General features: G+C 45.0%; 2 protein-coding genes across 11 annotated transcripts in view; both read left to right on the top strand.

Annotated features, from left to right (window-relative positions):
* The first annotated feature begins 332 nt into the window (after positions 1-332).
* On the top strand, positions 333-9,804 carry lrig2 (leucine-rich repeats and immunoglobulin-like domains 2). Of its 4 annotated transcripts, none has more exons than XM_061292073.1 (18): positions 333-995; positions 1,554-1,628; positions 1,805-1,939; positions 2,034-2,177; positions 2,493-2,636; positions 2,717-2,860; positions 2,969-3,112; positions 4,730-4,810; positions 4,936-5,007; positions 5,128-5,196; positions 5,280-5,443; positions 5,576-5,887; positions 5,969-6,250; positions 6,341-6,781; positions 6,870-7,022; positions 7,160-7,300; positions 7,664-7,888; positions 8,109-9,804. In XM_061292073.1, the coding sequence occupies exons 1-18, from the start codon at positions 808-810 to the stop codon at positions 8,261-8,263; spliced, it is 3,069 nt and encodes a 1,022-aa protein (XP_061148057.1). In that variant the 5' UTR covers positions 333-807; the 3' UTR covers positions 8,264-9,804. The 4 variants fall into 4 exon arrangements, with proteins under 4 accessions (XP_061148057.1, XP_061148056.1, XP_061148059.1 ...); XM_061292072.1 differs by having other exon boundaries at positions 7,658-7,888; XM_061292075.1 differs by lacking the exons at positions 2,493-2,636; positions 2,717-2,860 and having other exon boundaries at positions 7,658-7,888.
* An 885-nt stretch (positions 9,805-10,689) lies between these two features.
* Positions 10,690-20,776, top strand: part of LOC133161880 (membrane-associated guanylate kinase, WW and PDZ domain-containing protein 3) — a 71,168-nt gene continuing 61,081 nt past the window's right edge. For 6 of the 7 annotated variants that reach the window (XM_061290594.1, XM_061290593.1, XM_061290592.1 and 3 more), the window contains exon 1: positions 10,793-11,455. In XM_061290594.1, coding sequence (XP_061146578.1) covers positions 11,149-11,455 — 307 coding nt within the window. In that variant the 5' untranslated portion in view covers positions 10,793-11,148. The other variant, XM_061290591.1, reaches the window with a different exon arrangement.

The following is a 20,776-nucleotide window of genomic DNA, read 5'->3' as shown; positions in this document are numbered from 1 at the left end:
TTGAAGACAATAAATTAGTTAAATTTTGCGCATTATACATGGAAAAAAACGGTAGGTGAGTTTTACTCGGATGAGAAAGGATCGGTTCCCCCAAAAAGCCACAAACAAGTCACTTTGCAAATACAAATGTGGTGCGGCCATTTTTCCATGCTACACTCCTATTCTTTCTCGGTGCTCAAACAAAATTTCATGTTGATTCTGAACGATTAAATCACATTTTTGTGATCGGATATAAAGTGCGGCTACAAATCACCGTCGTTTTGTTGTAGAAGCCAATCACATTCACGTACTGGTTTGACAAACGTACACCAGGGCCAGTAGAATTGTCGACATCTTGTAAAAGGGGGCGGGACCAATAATATCGCATGTCATCAACAGCAGGGCGCGTTTGTTGTTCTAGCAAGACATGCAAAGATGGTGAAATGACTTGAAATTCCAACTCGGGTGAATATTTTCGGACTCCTAATTCCGTTCAACCTAATCGATCCCAAACATGCGGCATTAAACTTGGCGCTGGAAAAGGTGGCGTATGCGGGTCGTCTGTCTAGGTAGGAGCTGAAGGAATTCCAGGCACGGGAAGAAGAAGCAAAGCAGAAATCTGTGCCAAGATGCTGCGCTCCAACTGGGCCGTAACTCTGCTTAGTCGCTCCATACGGAGCCGGAATAGTGTCGCTACTTCGAATTGTATTTCTGCTTGACCGATCGCAAGTTGCGGGAACAGCACGACGGCTGAATAGTGAAAGTGAGAACATCCAAGGCTAGTTAGCCACATAGCTCCACAGCTACTCCTGCGGGAAGACATTTAAAATGGCGGAAGGCTGGCCCCTTCCCTCGGTCTTCGTCTTCGTGCTTCTTAATGCGATTGCCTGGGGCCTGAAGACGTGTCCGGCTCCTTGCTCGTGCACCACGGGACCGGACCGGTTCCGAGTTTTGGACTGCAACAGGAGACGGCTCTCGACGGCTCCCTTGGAGCCACTGGAGGGGATAAATCAAGTGTAAGTAGTTAGCCAAGTTAGCATGGATGTGCTCAAGTTGCTCCTGGGGCATCACAACATTGACACTAGACTGGTGATTTAGAATCTTATATAGATAGCTTATTGAATTGATATGTACATGCTACATGTAATACTGCCAACAGGACTTTGTTTACATTTGGCACACTGGATTGTGAGATGTGTGACGTCAGCAGTAGGTTGACCACAAATAAGTTATTTTAGCGTAGGATGCCGTGTTACGTTTCAACTGGCTTCCAGATGTATTGGCTCTTCAATCCAGCACTGAGCAATGTCAGTCCAAGTCACTTTGTCTCCTGTCTGCAGATTTACAACTCCCTACCGGCTGCATGAAATTGAAAATAGTGAAAAATCCAATCAAAAAGTACTGTACAGAGCGGTGACTCAAAGGAATAAAGCAGCACCTTCGGGGCGAAAGCTTGATCTGCTTGGTTATGAGCTGATACACTCTCAGTGGCGCAGACGTTTTACGTGTAGTTCTTAATTCAGAGTAAACTAGGTCACGGCAAAATAACCACGATGTTTTAAATTTCGTTCCAGCTCAATGAACCACAATGAAGTAACAGCCCTGCCCTTCTTTGGAGAAGCCACCGCCAACATCACCTCACTGTCACTGTAAGTCACCTCTTATCTTACAGTCGACCATTTTGTAATCATGCCTACTAAATTCCCAATATATTGAGGCACCCGTGGACAATTATTTGAGTCATTTATATTTCGGTTATGCCTCCATGAATAACTAATCAGTCGGTTTTCCGTCTTGACTCACACTTGTGTCTTGCATGATTTAGAGTGCACAACCGCATCTCTGAGCTCTTGGTGCATCAACTGCTGCCGTACGAGTCACTGGAGACGCTGGACCTGACATCCAACTCCCTTTCCGAGCTCAGGGCGGGAACCTTCCCCTCCATGCAGTTAAAATATCTGTACGATTCCTCCAGCTAGAATTGAACCGGGTTTGTTGGTTGGACAAGCAAACCATTTCCAAAGCTTTGTTTCGTTTGTCTTTTAATCTTGCAGAAATTTGAGTAATAACAAGATCAGCGTCCTGGAGCCGGGTTGCTTCGACAACATCTCCAGCTCTTTGCTGGTATTGAAACTCAACCGGAACAGATTGACGGCGCTACCGGCTAAAGTCTTCAAACTTCCCAGTCTGCAGTTTTTGTAAGTATCTTTGGATGTTAAAACAGCAAAGACTCACTAAGGGGGGGAAAAGCAAACATAAGTGAGATACGGGTGCCAAATGATTAGAACACTTCCAATATCAATGGGAGGGGAAAAAAATGGGGATTTTCATTTTAAACGAGTAATCAAATAATCCTGAAGTAGAACAATGTTGCCAAATTGAGGAGCAATAGCTTCATTTCATTTTACAAAACAACACTTTGGATGCGTTCTCTTGTTTTTCTTGCCAAGGCATTGAATCTGCACTCGGAATTGTCAAATACTAAATTGCCTCTCTCTCTCGCTCCTCATCAGGGAAATGAAGCGTAACAGGATCCGAATTGTGGACAGCCTGACATTCAAAGAGATGGACGCGCTCCAGTCACTAAAGTTGCAACGGAACGGCATCACCAAGCTCATGGACGGCGCCTTTTTTGGACTCATCAGCATGGAGGAACTGTGAGTCGCCAATCGGTTCCTTCCCGTAACTTCGCGGCTAATATAGGTCGGGGATCGATAAACAGCATTATCTGTTTCAGAGAGCTCGAGCACAACAACCTAACAGAGGTGAACAAAGGTTGGCTGTACGGCCTGCGGATGCTGCGGATCCTGCGAGTGAGCCAGAACGCCGTGAGCATCATCCGACCAGACGCCTGGGAGTTTTGCCAAAAGCTGGAGGAGCTGTTAGTGTGTTTTCTTTCCCTCTGGAATAACCACTTTTTGAAAAATATCTAACAGCATATTTTCTTGATATCATCGCTAAACATATTTGTACTTTTTGTTTTATACAGAGACCTTTCCTCCAACCACCTGACCAGACTGGAGGACACCGCTTTTGTGGGCTTAGGTCTTCTGGAGAGCCTGAACCTTGGCGAGAACTCCATTAGCCACGTGGAAGAGCGGGTCTTCAGTAGTCTGGCCAATCTGCGCACATTGTAAGTAATAAGCGGGACCTTTTTGGGGTCAATACGTAGAGTCTCAACCGCACGTTGGACTTTTCACACTGCCATCACTGATGGATTTGTGACAACGAATCATCCCCCTCCCATCAAAAAAAATAATCATTTCTAGAAATAATGTATAATTTTTGCTCTCTGTGCATTCTGAAGGAACATGGCAGGTTTGTTTGCTTCACTGCTTAGTGTGTAGTGTCTTTAGTGAAGTGAGAAATATTCACAATTTCATATCTGTACTTCCACAAAATAAATTAGATTTTGTGTTTGTTTCACTTCCTCATTGCCATCTGTATAGGCTGGAATTACACTGCAGCTCTAGATCCAAGTGGCCAGGTCTGATTTAGGGTTTTTTTTTTCTCTATTTACATGTCAATTAACCACCAATTGTGATTTATTTATTCGATTTGATGATGGACCTACCTGTACATTTAGACCATATTTAATTGTCTATGCATTTGGTGTAGAATGGCTTCACGGCGAGTATTTTTAAATGTGCTGTTTGGAATACGCTGACGTGTATATTTATGTCAGTCATTGGTACAATTCAATGACATCAAGCTTGCGTTGACAAGGTTCAACTGATCCGTGCCTTTATGCTGCAATTGCACTGGCAGATGAGATATTGATGCATTTTGAAGAGGTCGGATTCCGATCTTACATACCACACACACATTTATACTGCCCACATATCGGCACTGCATCACTTGAAACGAAACAAATATGTCACTTGAGCCACGCAGTGTGACTCCATCCTTAGTTCAAGAGCACCCATCATGTCATTTTGTAGAATGATTTCCCGTCCATGTTTCTCGTCGATTGCACTGTCCGCCCACCAAGTCTTCCATCCTGTTGGTAAGGAGTGACTATATGGCTCCTTGTTTTTTGCTTTTTTCGATCAAGATTGTGATTGTCAGCAATCTCTCTTGTGATCCTGCACATCACTTTGTGAAGTGGTGTAACCGCTGCTCCTCTCTGCTCATGCAGAATATCAGATTTGGTTGCTATATCCGCTCTGCAATTTAGAAACCCTGACACTTGTTTCGTTTGCAAGCTGCACCATCCCAAACTAATGACGTAAAATCTACATCTATGTGCGGCTGGAGAAGGAGGTCAGCTAGCTGCGGCAGCTTGACACACCAGCGTGGGTGCTTTCATGAGAGTGCAGGAGTTCTTTCAGAGGTGGCCAAGCGTGAGGAGGGGCGGACAAAAGGAGCCCGGTCCCGCAAGGCATCCGGCATGCACGGCTCTGGCCCCGTGAACTGACTTTCTTTTGCCAAACGGGGGGCCAATTCATCCCCGCTCATCGAAACAATGGCTCACTGTGGAAGTTTGATGGATTGGACTGTAGGAGGAGAAGACAATCTTTCAGATTAGGATTTCACTCTTTGGATGTTGTGTTTTGATTGATTGCGAGTACAGGTAGAGCAATTTATTTTCTTATTCCATCTTCTATCCAATCGAATGTAACAGTCTCTTGCCATAGCACCTTCCTGATGTAACAAGGACTTAAGGTCATTAGGGTCAACTCACTACATGTGCATGCATAGTGTGTGTGTGTGTGTTCCTAAACTAAAATCTGCCTCTTTGTTTTGGCAGAGACATCCACAATAATGAAATTTCTTGGGCCATTGAGGACTCCATCTGCTTGTTTGACGGCATGAAAAAGCTGAACACATTGTGAGGATGCAAAAATGCTTGTTTTTCTTTTTGTGTTGGTGTCGATTTCTGCTTTTTGCATCATGTCGCGTCAACAAAAGCTGCGCGTGACAGACTAATTCACCATCAAACATTCTGTCTTCTAGAATATTACAGCGGAACAAAATCAAGTCAATAACCAAGAAAGCCTTCGAGGGTCTGGATGAGTTGGAGCACCTGTGAGTCAATTATTGGAACACCTTTTTTTTTTTTTTTTAATCCCAGAACACATTGTAGTGGTTTTTGACCCAAAATTGCAGACTTGCATGTAAGACTCATTTATTTTCTTATTTTTCCAGGGACCTCGGAAGTAATGACATCATGTCAATACATCCTGAGGCACTGCAACATACAAAGCTCAAAGTGTTGTAAGTAAAAATGGGAAGAAAAAAAAATCTCAGCTAATGTGTTTGTTTTTCCTCATTATCTTATGTGTTGCGTTCCCGTCAAGCATCCTCAACACAAGCAGCTTGCTGTGCGACTGTCACATGCAGTGGCTGGGGCCCTGGCTCACCAGCAGCCGCTTTCTTCATTCCGTCGCCGCCGTTTGCGCCCACCCGGCCGGCTTGCTCGGTCGCAATGTCCTTTCAGTCCTCCCCGAAGACTTTGTTTGTGGTCAGTGATTCTGTGTCACCTTGATTTTGTGATCAAATGATATAATTATCTGATTGTTTCAGCTGTCTTAGAATTGCGGAAAAGTGCATTCACACCAAAGAATCCAAACGATTGATTGTTTGAACCCCACAGACGACTTCCCCAAGCCTCGGATCACCACTCACCCCGAGACGTCGGTGGCGCTGCGCGGCAACAACGTGACCCTGAGCTGCGTAGCATTGAGCAGCAGCGACTCGCCAATGAGCACGGCGTGGCGGAAGGACGGCGAGGTGCTTTACGATGCCGAGGTCCAAAACTACGGCCGGTACCAGGACGGCGAGCTGATCTACACCACCGTGCTGCACCTCCTCAACGTCAACTTCACCGACGAGGGACGCTACCAGTGTGTGGTGTCCAACCACTTTGGTGCCAACTACTCCAACAAGGCCAAGCTCACCGTCAACGGTGAATAGATGATTTGTTTCAGCTCTGAATTTGGCAGAAGGAATGCAACTTGATTCAAATGTTTGTCTGTCCTCTCCACAGAGCTACCGTCCTTCCTCAAGACCCCCATGGATCTGACCATCCGCACCGGGACCATGGCCCGGCTGGAGTGCGCCGCCGAGGGCCACCCTTCGCCGCAAATCGCGTGGCAGAAGGACGGCGGCACGGATTTCCCCGCCGCCCGTGAGCGCAGGATGCACGTCATGCCGGACGACGACATCTTCTTCATCGCCAACGTGAAGGCGGAGGACATGGGGGTGTACAGCTGCACGGCGCAGAACGCGGCGGGCAGCTTGTCTGCCAACGCCACACTCACCGTCCTGGGTGAGTGGTAGACTACTACTTGACTCGTACGGCTCGACTAGGTCAGTCGTTTTGCGCCGTCTCGTGCAATGCTATCCTCTCCGATTGCAGAAACTCCTTCCTTTCTGCGGCCCCTGGAGGACAGAACAGTGGCGAGAGGTGAAACGGCTGTGCTTCAATGCATCGCTGGAGGCAGCCCCGCCCCACGCCTCAACTGGACCAAAGACGACGGCCCCCTGGTGCTCACGGAGCGCCACTTCTTCGCCGCCGCCAACCAGCTCCTGATCATAGTCGACGCGGGGCCCAGTGACGCCGGGAAGTACACCTGCCTCATGTCCAACACGCTGGGAACCGAGCGCGGCCACATCTACCTGGGCGTCTCGCCATCGCCCAACTGCGACACCGGCGCCGGGTTCGACCAGGACGGCTGGACCACCGTGGGCATCGTGGTGATCGTGGTGGTCTGCTGCGTGGTCGGGACCTCACTGGTGTGGGTCATCGTCATCTATCACATGCGCAGGAAGAGTGAAGACTATAGCATCAGCAACACAGGTTAGCGAATGGTAGCAGCCAAAAATGTTTTGATTCCGGACACCTTGTGCATCATTTCACATCGAATGTCGACCTTTTCTTTCAACAGATGAGATGAATTTACCTCCGGACATTCCCAGCTACCTCTCTTCTCAGGGGACTTTGTCAGAACCGCCGGAAGGCTACAGCAACTCTGAGGCCGGCAGCCACCAGCAGCTCATGCCTCCTCTCTCCAATGGACATGTGCACAAGGGCACCGACAGTAAGCCGAGTCTCTCAACTTCGAATTGCTCACCTCACTCACCAGGCCGAGCTCTGCCTTTTAAAACTATACGCACAAACACAGACGGTGGTCAAATGTAAAATGGGTCAGCTCACTGTCCTGTGTGCGTGTCCCAGGTGTGTGCTACGGAGACGCAGGCAGCGAGGTGGAAACGGACAGTAACGGACGGCTTCACTGCCGGGCGGGCTCTCTGTTCACAGGCCATAGCAGCTTCCAGCCCGGGGAGGCTCGTGACGGACCAGCTGGAGCCCCCGCAGGTCCGTTTGTCATATGGATGTCTGCCTGCCTTTTTCTTTTTATTTAGAAGTCATTTGCATTCCATCTAGCCCTTCTTTCTGCATCTTACCAGTCCATAAAATTGCAAAGTACCAAATCGATTTTTTTATAGTCCAGCAAACACGACTAAATAATGCAAGTTGGAAGCTGAGGCGTGAAACCGGAGAATGACTTTGTACTTCACACCAAAGCAAAATTGTGTGCATCTCAAAAGGGTTGTGATGAAAGGCACAAAGCTGGCGGAATATGTTTGCAGGTTCTCTCCTGTTTTTTTTTTTTCTAGCAGCTCTGATGCAGCATAACCCTGCATGTAAACACTGTGTGTCTTGTATCGTAAGGCGCAGCAGCTCCTTTGGTTATCTGCTCCGACTGCTACGACAACGCCAACGTCTACTCTCGCACGCGGGACTACTGCCCCTACGCCTACCTGAGCGAAGACGACGCACTGGACAAAGATCTACCGGGCCTCAAGGAAAGCTTTAGTGAGCACGCTCGGCGAGAGGACGTCACCCTGGAGCGCCTCTTGGAGAGGCCAGGCTCACATACTTCAATGGGAGACTGTGCAAGTGGTAAGAAGTGCATGGTAAACTCCAACTTGATGTTCCTAGCTCGGCGATGCAACGCGCCACGCAATTATAATTGCAGGCCGTAAATAAGCTTCTCGCTTACTGCCACATTTCGGCAAATAGGCTGATAGGATTATCTTGCTTGTGTCATTTCCCCAATCTGTCGTCTGACATCCGGATCGTTTTTAACAGCGCTTTTGCATCTTCTCCGGACTATTTGTAGACTTCCTCGGCAACTCGATGTGGAGCGAAAGGCAAACCTCCAAGCCCCATGCGGGCCGGACATTTCCACCGCCGGGCGATGCGGCGGCGAGCACGCCCCCTGACAGACTCCCTCCCAAAAGGACTAAGCCTCAGGACCATCCAGCACCCACCTAAACCTGGTGCCCACTGGTGTCCACATGCCTTTCTGCACCCACTACCTCCTTCAACACTCTGCCAAAGATTCTCTCAGAGTGTTTTTGCATTGCTCTACTCTCACTGAACAAAAGTCGACCTCCAGCCGTCGCTCCTGAGGACGTCGTGAATGTAAAATTTGGAGGGACTTTTTTTTTTTTCTTCCGTTGTGCGGAGCGTGACGGAGCATCGTTGAGATATTGAGCGAAGACTGCGAGGGGACAGTGACGCCACTGTGCTGCGTATTACATATGAATATAACCTCAGCCTTACCGCCGTCAGCCAGCCTTCCTCTTCAAGCAGTTTACCGAGTGAGGGCCCCTTTTTTTTTTTTATTTCATGTGACAATCATGTTTTTTATTAATATTAGTGTCACCTCCATGGAGAGAACACGCGCACTGATCCGTTTTCCCTTCACCGCTCACAGGCACTTAATTTAACCGTGATCTTTTATTATGACTGAACTCACCGTCCTCCCATTGGCACTGTGAAAAAAAACAAGTGTAGAATGTATTCTTTTATACTTGTATGTACAGGCTAGTCATCTGCTATTATATTTGACACTTTGTCTCTAATCTAAAACTGGTTTGGTACCCAGGAAGTTTCTTGGGAGGAATCCAGTGGAGCCCCAATAGTTCAAAACTCTTCTGCTATAAATATTCAAAAGACATTCTGGTGGAAATTTCATCATATTTGTTGTGGTCTAGCATCAAATTGTCCAACTGGACTTCAATATGCAATGCTTGTAATATCATTTTGAATATTTCTCATGATTTTGCTCAATAGGCCAAAGGTATCAGAAAACAAGTCTTTGCTAAAAATATTTGTTCTTCTTTTCCAAAATCCTCAAATTCTAGGCACCCATATGAGTAGGCCAGTGAAGCATAAAAAGAAGTTAATGGCTGTTCACTTTGAGGAGGCTCCACTGCGCTCTCACTTTATCTGTAATTAGTGGAAAGCAGCAGGCAGAACTGAAATGATGTCACCTTTTTGCACTTGGATTTTTGCTCCTCCGTTGTCGACATTGCACACATTCCTCGTTTTGCCGCAAAATGGTACTGTTGTTTAAAATGGAGACCCTGGAATCTTACAGTGGTACATTGAGGACCCTCCGCCCCAAACTCTGTCACTTGTTTATGGAAGCGGTCAAACAACCGAGGCCTTATGTCGATTTACATTTTTGGTTGTTTTGCTATTATTATGTTTACTTTTTTTTTTTTTAATTATTATTCTGAATCTACACATTCCTGATTTCCCTTTGGATCCTTTCATGACCATGTGACATACATTACATTATTATTGCAATCGGAGTGCCACTTTGTTTCCTCAATACCAAAGTTTACTAGTACAGTAAAAACAAAAAAAGCTCTGTCAATCTTCCGTGCTTTTAAGTTTATTTCCGATTCTATTTTTGGACCATGTACATTGTATAAAGCATGTTTAATCAAATATGAAAAGAAAATGAATTTTTGTTACATAGCTATTATTATAGACAATAAAAACGAATTGTGTTCTACACAATACATGCAGTAACCGTTTTTTTTTTATTAATAATAATACATTCAATTTATATAGCGCTTTTCAATAACCCAAAGACGCTTTACATGGAATAAAAAATAAATAAATAAATAAAAATATTCACTATTAATTCTAAAGAAACCATTTTAGAAAAGTGTGATTAATTGAGAGATTTATTGATCTAAAAATCATCATTAGTTCAATTATAAAAGAGACCCGCCACAAAAAAAACATCTCATCCAGGACCCCAGGTTATGTCATCACCTTTAATAAATTTAGGATGACATCCCTGACATATGACAGTGCTCTGACTCAGAGTGCTGACACCAAGCTGCTCCATTCAAGCGTATAAATCATCATTTATCATACAACCGTAAAAATGAATGACATTTACCGTGTTCTTTTACTTCACACTAAACTATTTAGTACATCCCTCCAAAATTAGACGGACACCATACCACAAACAAACTGTGGTTCCAGTATTTGCAAAAATACAGTTTTGGTTCTGGTCTTAAATTCAACAATGATGCACGCAGCATAAAAGAAAAATGATGCAAATGAAGAGATAACTGATTCATGATTGATTTCATTGTGGGCTTGAATGCTGTTTAATGCAGACAACCAGATGATGCAATAATATCCTCACCAACATCACGTGCAAATGAAATCATCTTCCCATTGAAATGCCATTGATGCGTTTGTATTTTCTTTTCCTTCAATACGTGTGAAAGAAAATAGAGGGTGAGTTGGAGTGGTGGAATTCGACCGGTGCGTTTGAGGACACTTGGACCGACGCTGTATGTCACCAGAAGATGGCGCCAGCACCTATTTCCACGCAAGCCCAAAAAGCGTCAGTGCGCACAGCGCCTAAAAGGGGGCGTACCGTTCCGGACGGAGCCGGGCCCGGAACGAGTCTGAGCGGTGGCAGGTGTGCGCAAACCTGCTTTGGAATCAGATGCCTTCACTACCGGGGGCTGGACTTCCACGGTGCGTGGAGCCGCCTGCCTGCCTGTCAGCCTGCTTGTCTGTCTGTCTGTCTGCGTCCACGCTCGTTGCTCCGGTGTCATCCGAACCTGCCGCGTTGACGACCTGATTTTGCATCTTTTATTCCATTTTATTTTGCAGAGAGCGACGCTGTGATTTCTGCGCTTCGTCACGTTTTACGCACAGAGCGCGCTTATTGGAATGACCGCGTGGATGACACTCGTGCTGCACACCTTCCACGGGTGGAAATCACTCAGGAAGATGAACCGAGCTGGACTCGCTCGGGTTTATTAGGCCGCGACATTCAAGAAAAAGAATCATTCTAATCAAAGCCAGGCTTTTCTCGACTTGTCAAGGACTCCAACATGTCCAGAACGTTGAAGAAGAAGAAACACTGGTCCGGTAAGGTGGTGGAGTGCGCGGTGTCTTGGGGCAACCTGGGCGACTTCGGCTCCATGGTGGAGGTTCTGGGGGGTGCTGAGGTGGGCCAGTTCCCGCACCTGGGTCAGATGAAGCTGGACGTGCTGGTGTGTCACGTCGGGAAGCTGCCCTACTACGGCGATGTGCTGCTGGAGGTGAACGGGACGCCTGTCAGTGGACTTACAAACCGGGACACGCTGGCTGTCATACGACACTTTCGGGAGCCGGTTCGCTTGAAGACTGTCAAACCCGGTGAGTCGCATCAACTTATTTTCCCATACATGTTGTGCTTTTTTCCCCTTTATTATTATTATTATTATTATTATTATTATTATTATTATTATTATTATTATTATTATTATTATTATTATTATTATTATTATTATTATTATTATTATTATTATTATTATTATTTAAACCCAACTAACTCAACACAGCAATGGTGTCTTGACCTTAAACCATCTTTGCCCAGCAAAATGAACGCAAACGCCATTTATCCGTCCCGCCCCTGCTGCGAAAAGCAACAAGAAAAATCCATATTGTGTTCCATGCATGGATTTAATGATGAAGCTGAAGATAACAAAAATCATATTTTTGCATAATAAATTGAAACACATATCTGCAATGACCTTTTTTTCCCCCTAATTTAAATCCAGTGGCCACTAAGAAATGAATTTAAAATGAGGTGAAATTGAAGATTCCCAAGACTTTTTGATGCCTTCAATCCAGCATGGCTCTTGTAGCTCTCACCACTGTCTCCATTTGAATGCAGTGGCCGATTGTTTTTTTTTGCTGCCCACGATCTCTTCTGGATCTCTCTTTTCCATAGATGCTACTCTCTCATGATGTGTTTTTTTTTTGTTTTTTTTTTTTGCAGTTTACAGTCACCACTGTCTCCACTTGCAAGTTGCAGCAACCTTTGTGTTGCTCACTTTCTTCATGACCAAGAGCCCAAAATAGTATCGTAGACGATTGTTTTCCTTTCCATTGTTTGTTTTCATTAGCATCTTTGAGTCACGGTTAGTCATGTTGGCCACTACGTTTACGTTGCTCTACTCCGCAGTCTGTACTTGGCTGCAGTAGCTCAGTGGATTGGTGAAAATGTGCTCTCCTCACCATTCCCTTCCATTGTGTCTTGTGTGGCGTGTTTTTTGCACGACCTCAATCATCACTGTTTCCATTTGACTGCAGCAACTGGTTTTATTGCAGCAGCCTTGAGTCTCCTCAAATCGTTGTTGTTGTTCCACTGACTAACATTTGTTAGAAATTGCTAGAACGTTCTTAATTGTTGTCTGCAACTTTTTTTTTTATTATATCAGCCAGTGTTGTTGCCCAGAACATCTCCATCGAACCCCCCGAGCCGTATTGCACGGGATCAGCTCTAATTGGCGCATTGGCTCCCATCGGTTTCTCGGGGAGATCGAACGCTGATAATGGCAATAATGCTGTGGCAGCCTGGTTGGAGACATCCAGTCTAAGTGCACTCCCTCCCGTGCATAGAAACAAGGCCTAATTACATCCTCCATTATTCAGCCCGTGCACATGGATGCAGTGGAGTGGCGAGAAGGGCTGGCTACCTCATCACAGTACTTCCGGCCCGAGCATGAATGATGCTGCCTACCGCTGACATCCCATAATAAGGTGGGGTGCCGCTATGGCCAGCCTCTAATGGAGTCGGGCGATGGGACAGTAAAGAAAGACGGGCCGGTTCGCTGCTTACGTGTCAGAAAACAGCAAACGATACCATCGTTAATGCGCCCCAAGCAGCCAGCAGCTGTGTCCCGCAAGAACCCGACCTGGGTCGAGCTCCCTAGACATCAGCTGCACATCCTGTCTACACACTCTCAATAGATGTGTGTGTTGTTTCGGAGTAACGGGAATGCACGTGACGTGTGTATTTTGTGGCTGGCGCTCTCCAGAGCTGCCAGCAGCCATCTTTACTGGGCCGCTAAACCAAGGATGATTAATAAAATGCATGAAGGGGAGCAACAAAGGCAGAGAATTGTTCATGTTGGCCATGATGCATCATAGCGTTAGGTAGCCTTGCACAATTTAATGAGATCCTATCAAAGTTTTTGATAATGATGTGTCAGTCATTTTTGATGAACAACCACAATTCTTTTGTTGCTGCCCTAATTTTACCAACCTTCAATTCCCCGTGTTCAACACAGGGAATAAAAAACAAGCTCTCAAGGTAGCGAAATGAAGAGGAAGGAAGCCTGTTCATGTGCCAACTTGGGGAACCTCATTTGAATATCTTTCCAGCAATCTGCTGATAAATATTATGGCTAATTACTTCTAATGAACATGTGCCTTTCTACAGTGGAATATTTCTTTGGCAAAGAATTTAGATTCATATTCACTTCCGCTTGAGGTCAGTGGCAAACCTATTGTATCCATGCAAGCATCATTTCAATATCTTTCCACCAATCAACTGATGCTTATGTTTAATTTATCATGGGTTGAATTTCTATAAAGCGGATTGCTGTTTAGCACATCCGCCTCACAGTGCAGATGTTCTGGATTCGATTCCGGCTCCGGCCTTCCTTTGTGCAACTTGCGTGTTCTCCCCATGCCTTTGGGTTTCCTCCCTCAACCCCAAAAGAACATGCACGGCAGGCCGATGAAGTGCTTCGAATTGCCTGGAGATGTGAGCGTGACTGCTTTTTGTCTCTGTGTGCCCTCTGATTGGCCGGCAACCAGTTCAGGGTGTCCCCTGCCGACTGGCCAAAGTGAGCTGGGATAGACTTCAGCACGCCCACGACCCTTGTGAGGATAAGCAATTCTGAAAATGGATGGATGGACGGATACGAATGTGTCTCCCCACAGTGCCACCGTTAAAATGTATTTGCTCCCATGATTCAAAAATGTCTGGAGGAGTCCAAAAACTTTCCTCCCGTTGAAATGCACACAAAAATAATACACCACATTCAGTCGATCCACATTAAGACAACCAACATGTATTCTTGTGATAACTTTTCTTCCGTCGGGAATTTCAATTCAATGAATTTGAGCGATTCCAGATATCTATTTAATTGTAAGTGACCTAATAGCAACAAATCCCTCTTCGCAGCCACCATTAAATAACAGCTTTCGGAAAGCCTCTCTGGCTCAGAGATAAACCTCCTCACATTCAAAAGCATATGAAAACAAATAATCAGTCCCCTGCTTCCAAAATTGACGCCACGCAAACGTTTGCTAGACGGTGGAGTCGCACTCCATTTATTTTCCATCATATATCCGTCTTGTCGCTCGACGCAGTATTTTCCGATGACCTTAGTGGGTTAACGTGACTTCCATTGGTCACCACTTGTGTGAGAACATGAACCTATGTAGACGTGTTGTCCTCTGGTATGTCTTTCACGTCTTGACGGATGGCGTCAGGTGTGCAGACGGCCTGGCCTTTGCGCGTCCGCACCGTGTATACATCCTTGCAAGCCGGCGAGCTCATGTTTAATTCACAGCCCGCCATGCATAATTGAGTCAGCCAGTGAACTTTTCTCCACTCTGATGGAGTCGCCGGATCAGCTGTTGTGATGACTCGACGGCGACTAGCAGACAATAGCAGACGGGCTCTCTGGGTGCACCAGATGTTCCTCGATGTTCTTCGCCGCGTTCCGAGCGTGGTGTAGAAGAAAGCACGCTGCCGTCGCATGTTCAATTCTCCAGGGGCAGCGTTTGCGCTCGGAGATGAAGACGTTGTCGACGCCGAGGCCGCGGCAGCGTCTCTCTCTGCTAACTTTTGATTGAGTCGGCGGTGACGCCTCTATTTAAAGATCTGCTGGAGTCTATTTCCATTGTTGCGTTCGGCTGAGGCTCAAACCACATTCCCCGAATTGAAAAACAAAGTGGCTGAGTGCGAGTTACTCAGTGCAGCCATCTTGCCAACAAGGTTGCAAAAGTGTGGGGATTTTCTAAAAAGTATATCTTTGGTACCTAACAGGGGAACTTGAAAGAGGCGACTTGATAAAAGTTGAGGAAAATATTTTTTGAACATTTATTTTAGCACAAGTATTTTAGCATATATATACACTACCGTTCAAAAGTTTGGGGTCACAAAATTGTTTGGGTGACCCCAAACTTTTGAACGGTAGTGTATATATTTATTTAGATAATTATTTATAGATTATATATATATATATAATCTTCTGTGTAAAAAAATCTTATAATATATATGTATACTTATATTCATAGATTATATATAATCTTATACAAATATAAGATATAATTTATAATATTTAATTCATAATATTTTATTATAATAATATTTACACTACCGTTCAAAAGTTTGGGGGTCACCCAAACAATTTTCTGACCCCAAACTTTTGAACGGTAGTGTATAGATAAACAGTAGTGGCTCATCTTGTCTAGAAATGCACGTTGATGAAAGACTTGTACTGCCAAATTCTTCTTTTTAACCCAAAATAATAATTAACCACTCAGCACTGCTAGTTACTGCCATCTACAGGATGGGAGTTAACCAATCTTTATGATGATTAGTGTCATTAATTTGCAACCTAAAAGCATCAGGCGCAAATATTCCCTTCACAGTGAATAACAACCGAGCAGATGGTTCTATTTAGTTGTTTTCTCTTTGTGAGTTTTAATCATCTGATATTGCAGCATTTTAATGTTCATTGAGCTAAAGCGTTGATCGCTGCCGCAGCGACGATGATGGCAGCCTTTCATTTGAAGGATGGCGCCTGGGAAAGAATAGGCACGGTTGTTAATTCGGAGGCCAAATTGCACAATTGTGTTTTTTTTGTTGATCTATCGATTCACAGTATGTCACCCTCTCGGCGTTGCATGCCGACATCACAGCCGGTAGACGACCTCAGTTATCAAACGGCAATAGTGAGCGTGTGTTAATCTCATTAATGCGGCTCTCGTATCAGCAAGTGCCTCATGATGCCAATCAGCTGCAAAAATGGGATAGAAAAATAGCTTGAGGGATGTCTGGCATGCTGATTTAGGGGTTTATATCAACCTATAGAAATGCAACTAGGTTTGATTTAATAATACAAACACCATGCTGTTTTTGGAAGTGACTCCTATTTCATCTTCAACAAAATGTGATGGAGATGTTAAATCGACACTTGATGGTATCCTGAAAAACAATAACACATATTGCAGCGTCCTTGCTTTGACCTTGAGCCCTAATCCGTGATGGCTGATGTTGACATCACAAGTACGAGCATTCGAAGATTGATTTGGGCTATGGAAGTGCATCTACAATATATGAATTTTCCCGGTCCGATGCTCAGACCCTTGGCAGAGCAATTACGGCAACAAGCTCAAGATGGCTGCTTGTTCTTAAACAAGTCCAATTAAAGCATCGGGATCCAATGGCGGGGTTAATGAGCCGCTCCCTGCAGGTGCTTCCCTACAGTGGAACACTGCTGGCAGCACACAGAATTCTCTGAATGCTTGCAAAGGGGTCTGCTGGATGGTCGCCGTCATGCCGCCACAAAACAAATATTTACCTGTCCGCGACCTTGCGTTCTAATTTTGTCCAAACGCATGCTGGACTGGATGGTGTTCAAAATCAGTCTGGTTCTGATGAGAACAAGTTATGTGAGCCCTTTAAACGCAAATTTGACTTGCTTGTGTCTGGATAAAGCAGATCAGATAATGGATGGATGGATTTAGGGATATCAAGTAATACTAATTTCCCCCCAGAGCTCATCGTCTTAGATCTCAAAGTTGTGTCCCGTTCAAAAAAGCTTCTTGTTCCAACATCAGTCAAACATGTGTTGAATGCTGATTTTGGAGAGCCCACATCATAGCCATGGTGTAGCGGATACAATTAAAAGTCAAAAGGTTCCAACAACAATCAATGGTGTCAGCTTTGAAGCAAAGGTTGTTGAAATCCAGCCGTTTATTGGCATACTAATTTGAGAGCACAGCCAGCTTGTGACAGACAATTAAAAAATCCAACAAATGAAAATAATAGAAAGAAACATTTGAGCATTGTCAAGTTTATTTCTCACCAAAACATCTCAAAACATTCCAGGCAGATGGCTTTGACGGGTGCCATCGTCAAGGACGTCATCTATATGCAGAGTTGATTGATACGCGCTAAAGGCCGCACCCAAACCCCCTTGGCTCACTGTAATGAGTCCAAATTTGGGCCGGGCGCCTCTCGGCCCTCCAGATGTGCATTATCCTCCAAATAGTGTTTATGGCTGCAAGATAGCTGCCTGGGTCACCTCTGAAGCGCTCACAGGTAATGGGCCTTGACATCTGAATTAGACTGTCCTCTCCAAAGGTGATTAGCAAGCGGCTTAGCATTCTGGGCTGCTGCTGCTGCTGCTGCTGCTGCTGCTGCTGGATGTGGCTCATCTCAAAGCTCTCACGCAGCGCTTCTGACGATGGTCGAGGATGTCCTGGTGGGGCCGGTTGTGATTTGACTCCGTTTTCATCAGCTTACACACCTGCGGCAAGCTCTCGTCGGAATAGTGAAGCCGTTGATCCGGAACCCTGCGCTGGAGACATTTAAGAATCAACCTCCAGTTTGAAGGAAAGCTGTTTCAAATGCTGACCTTTTGAGTATACTACTCATTGAAGTTCTGACCTCAGAAATTTGAGATAGCCTGTGCTGGACACAATTAAAAATCCTTGGCGTCCTTGTTCTGACAAAAACAGTCTTCAAGGTCTTCAAGTTTGATGCAAATCTGTTGGAGAGCTGACAAGCTTTTAACCCAATGCAAATTGAAATTTAAACAAAAGCTGTCGACACTTGATGATATGCTAATTCGCCGTTTGACCTCGGAGATCACGGTCAGCTTGTGAGGGATGCGATTAAAAATCGATCGGTGCTTCTCTGATCAGCAAGTCGGAGCTTCATGTTAAATGCAAATCTGTCAAAAATGGAAGATATGAACTTTACCACAAGGGCTTCGAAATCAGCTTCCGCAGGTTGCAATTAAACATTCAAGAGCTCCGACATAAAAGAGCCTTGAAATCTGTTGGAAGCTGATTTCGTCCATGTTTTATTTCAATGCATTTAACAATCGGCATCCAAATAGCCAGGCTCTCGGTCCAGAATCCACAGCCCCTTTCTCCTTGGCCGCACGTTGGGCGACGAGGGAACGGACGGCTTTGGCGGAATCTTAATAGCTTTCGCATTCGCCGCCTGCTGCGGGCGTGCGGCGGAATACCGATGAGACATCAGAGTCGCCGTGTGAGTGGCGACTTGGTGCCGAGCCCGAGGCCACGAGTGTCTGCTGGTCATCGGGAGGACACTCTTGAACTTCTTTGTCGATAATTGTGTTATTCTAAAATGATTGGCTGGCCCAAGATGACAGAAAAATGCAGTGTAACCTATGAGCGTGAACAAAAGCATTTTTGGGAATAATGGAAATAATTTGTTCTCTTGAAATGAACTGTCAACATCCGACTCTTTGTGGGTTCACCATTGGCATACGTTTCCTCTTTTGTCTCCATCAACACACACACACACACACGGTGCAAATAGTGCCGACTCAGAGAGAAATAATGACTCCAAGCTAAGTTTTCCAACAGCTGTAATTGAACAATCACAAAGTTGAGCAAAATAAATGAAATTAATTCCAAAGCATTGTGGAACATTTTGGATGGAAGCCAGATAATGGCTGCTCAATTCATTTCAGTGGGGAAATTAATTTCATGTAAAAGAAAATTAAGATAACCCGCTTACTTGTGGAATAAATTAAATTTCTAAGTCAAGACAAGGCGAGTACCGAGCTAATTTTAGCCTGGCTTCTTTGCGTGAATGCTTTACGTTTCAAATAGGTACCGTAATTTTCGGACTATAAGTCGCACCGGAGTATAAGTCGCTCCAGCCATAAAATGCCCAAAAAAGTGAAATAAAACAAACATATATATGTATATAAGTCGCTCCTGAGTATAAGTCCCCCCCCCCACCCAAACTATGAATAAAACCGCGACTTATAGTCTGAAAATTACGGTAAGTCTTTAATGATCAAAGTTTTTTGTATAGTTAGGGTTAATCAAGATAATCATTATTTTTGCCAGAATATTGCACGGCACAAATAGACATTTACACTCGCATTCACACCAATCAACCAGTTCTGGTGGTTAGAACCTAGGAAGAAGCTGAAGGACCTCAAGAAGCACAGGGAGATAAAAGAAACTCCACACCACACATTCAGCCATCTTTTCTTTTCGGGGTTATAATTGCAAGAGGCAATGTGTCATCTGGCGCTAACCCAGGCTGTTATTGTCAACAGTAGGCCTGTTAATGCTCTGGATGGCACCGCTTCTTCACACGTATGCCCCATGTGATCATGTAATAGTACACACCAACAACGCCATGGTCACGTCATGCACTATCCCCCCAAGCACGCACGCACGCACGCACGCACGGTCACCCGGCGGCTGCCTAATCTGATTACAGGCCGCCGACAAGGGGCCAAGCAGATGGACGGACGCGCGGCGCTCGTTAACGCCGTTACGTAAGCCTTCGTTTGCGTAGCGAATTCCATTAAATGAGGCGGAATCAGTGAGAACAGCGGGAACCTGCAATGCATCCTGGGAATTGTCTGTCTTTTGATTAAGCAAGACTCCTCTTCATCTTCAGTGAGGATTTCGGTGTCATATTCATAGAAACGGCGGCAGAGATGTCATTTGAATGATTTTCTTTTTTTATTTTGACATAGCGTGGCATTGAACTCAACTCAAGCACCCATTTGGCAAATCGTGACGAATTCTTCCAAAAAAAAGAGTCCCAGTTGAAATTAAATCTGTTAATTTTAGAAAAGGGAGTATATTTCTTATCGTATGTGACGGATGACAAATTTGACTTAAACCAGTATGAATTGAAAAACAAATATATTGCAAAAACTCAATTTTTTGTTTTCACATAATGTAATTTACTCGTGCTGATTCTATAAATAAACAAGAAGCATCCAGTCAGGATTCTCCCGTGCAGCTGCTGGCAACGTCTCGGCCTAAAGGGCTTTTCGCTTTCACTGGAGATGCCAGGAATTACAGCGACTTTGTACAAATTAAAAATATTAGCTCCTCATTTAATGCATTGCGTGACTCCGCGTCGGCTTTCTTTGCCTGCTGACGAGCTCGGAATGCTTGGTAATGAGCTCATGAGGCAAAGTTGCTGCTTTTTTAATTTCCCTCCCAATTTCTGAGGCTGCTGCTGCTCGTCTGTGCAAACCCAAAGATTGCAATCAACAAGTCATTCGTTCGGTCTCAAAATAAATTGTCATTTATTTTTTTCAACGTTACATCCAACCTATTGAAATACTCCAAATGTGTCTTGACCCATATCAGGCAACTCATATCTTCATTTACGCTGAAAAATAAATGACAAGGCTGGGGCAATTAATGTGCATAATGGCGAGCTTGAGAGAGGTTGCAGACTTTTCGGAATGAGCAGGCGACACCCTTGAAGTATCGCGGTCATGCCAGACAAAAATGCACGGAATCCACGTCGTGATTGAAAACCGGTCCAACAAGTTTCAGTTTTGCCCAGATGGCTGCATGTCTTTTTAGGTGCACACCACATGTGTGTCTTTGTGTCTCATGCGGTGTGACAAGTGTGAGATTTGAGTCGAC

Source organism: Syngnathus typhle, linkage group LG11 (assembly GCF_033458585.1).
Source record: "Syngnathus typhle isolate RoL2023-S1 ecotype Sweden linkage group LG11, RoL_Styp_1.0, whole genome shotgun sequence".
Taxonomy (NCBI): domain Eukaryota; kingdom Metazoa; phylum Chordata; class Actinopteri; order Syngnathiformes; family Syngnathidae; genus Syngnathus; species Syngnathus typhle.
The sequence above is the reverse complement of the archived record's forward strand: the minus strand, read 5'-3'. Positions and strand labels throughout refer to the sequence as shown.

Coding starts and splice junctions, on each gene's coding strand:
- lrig2 (XM_061292072.1), top strand. CDS start 808: ATGGCGGAAGGCTGGCCCCTTCCCTCGGTCTTCGTCTTCGTGCTTCTT. Junction 5,197..5,279: donor CATACAAAGCTCAAAGTGTT/GTAAGTAAAAAT, acceptor GTTCCCGTCAAG/CATCCTCAACACAAGCAGCT. Junction 7,889..8,108: donor AATGGGAGACTGTGCAAGTG/GTAAGAAGTGCA, acceptor GACTATTTGTAG/ACTTCCTCGGCAACTCGATG.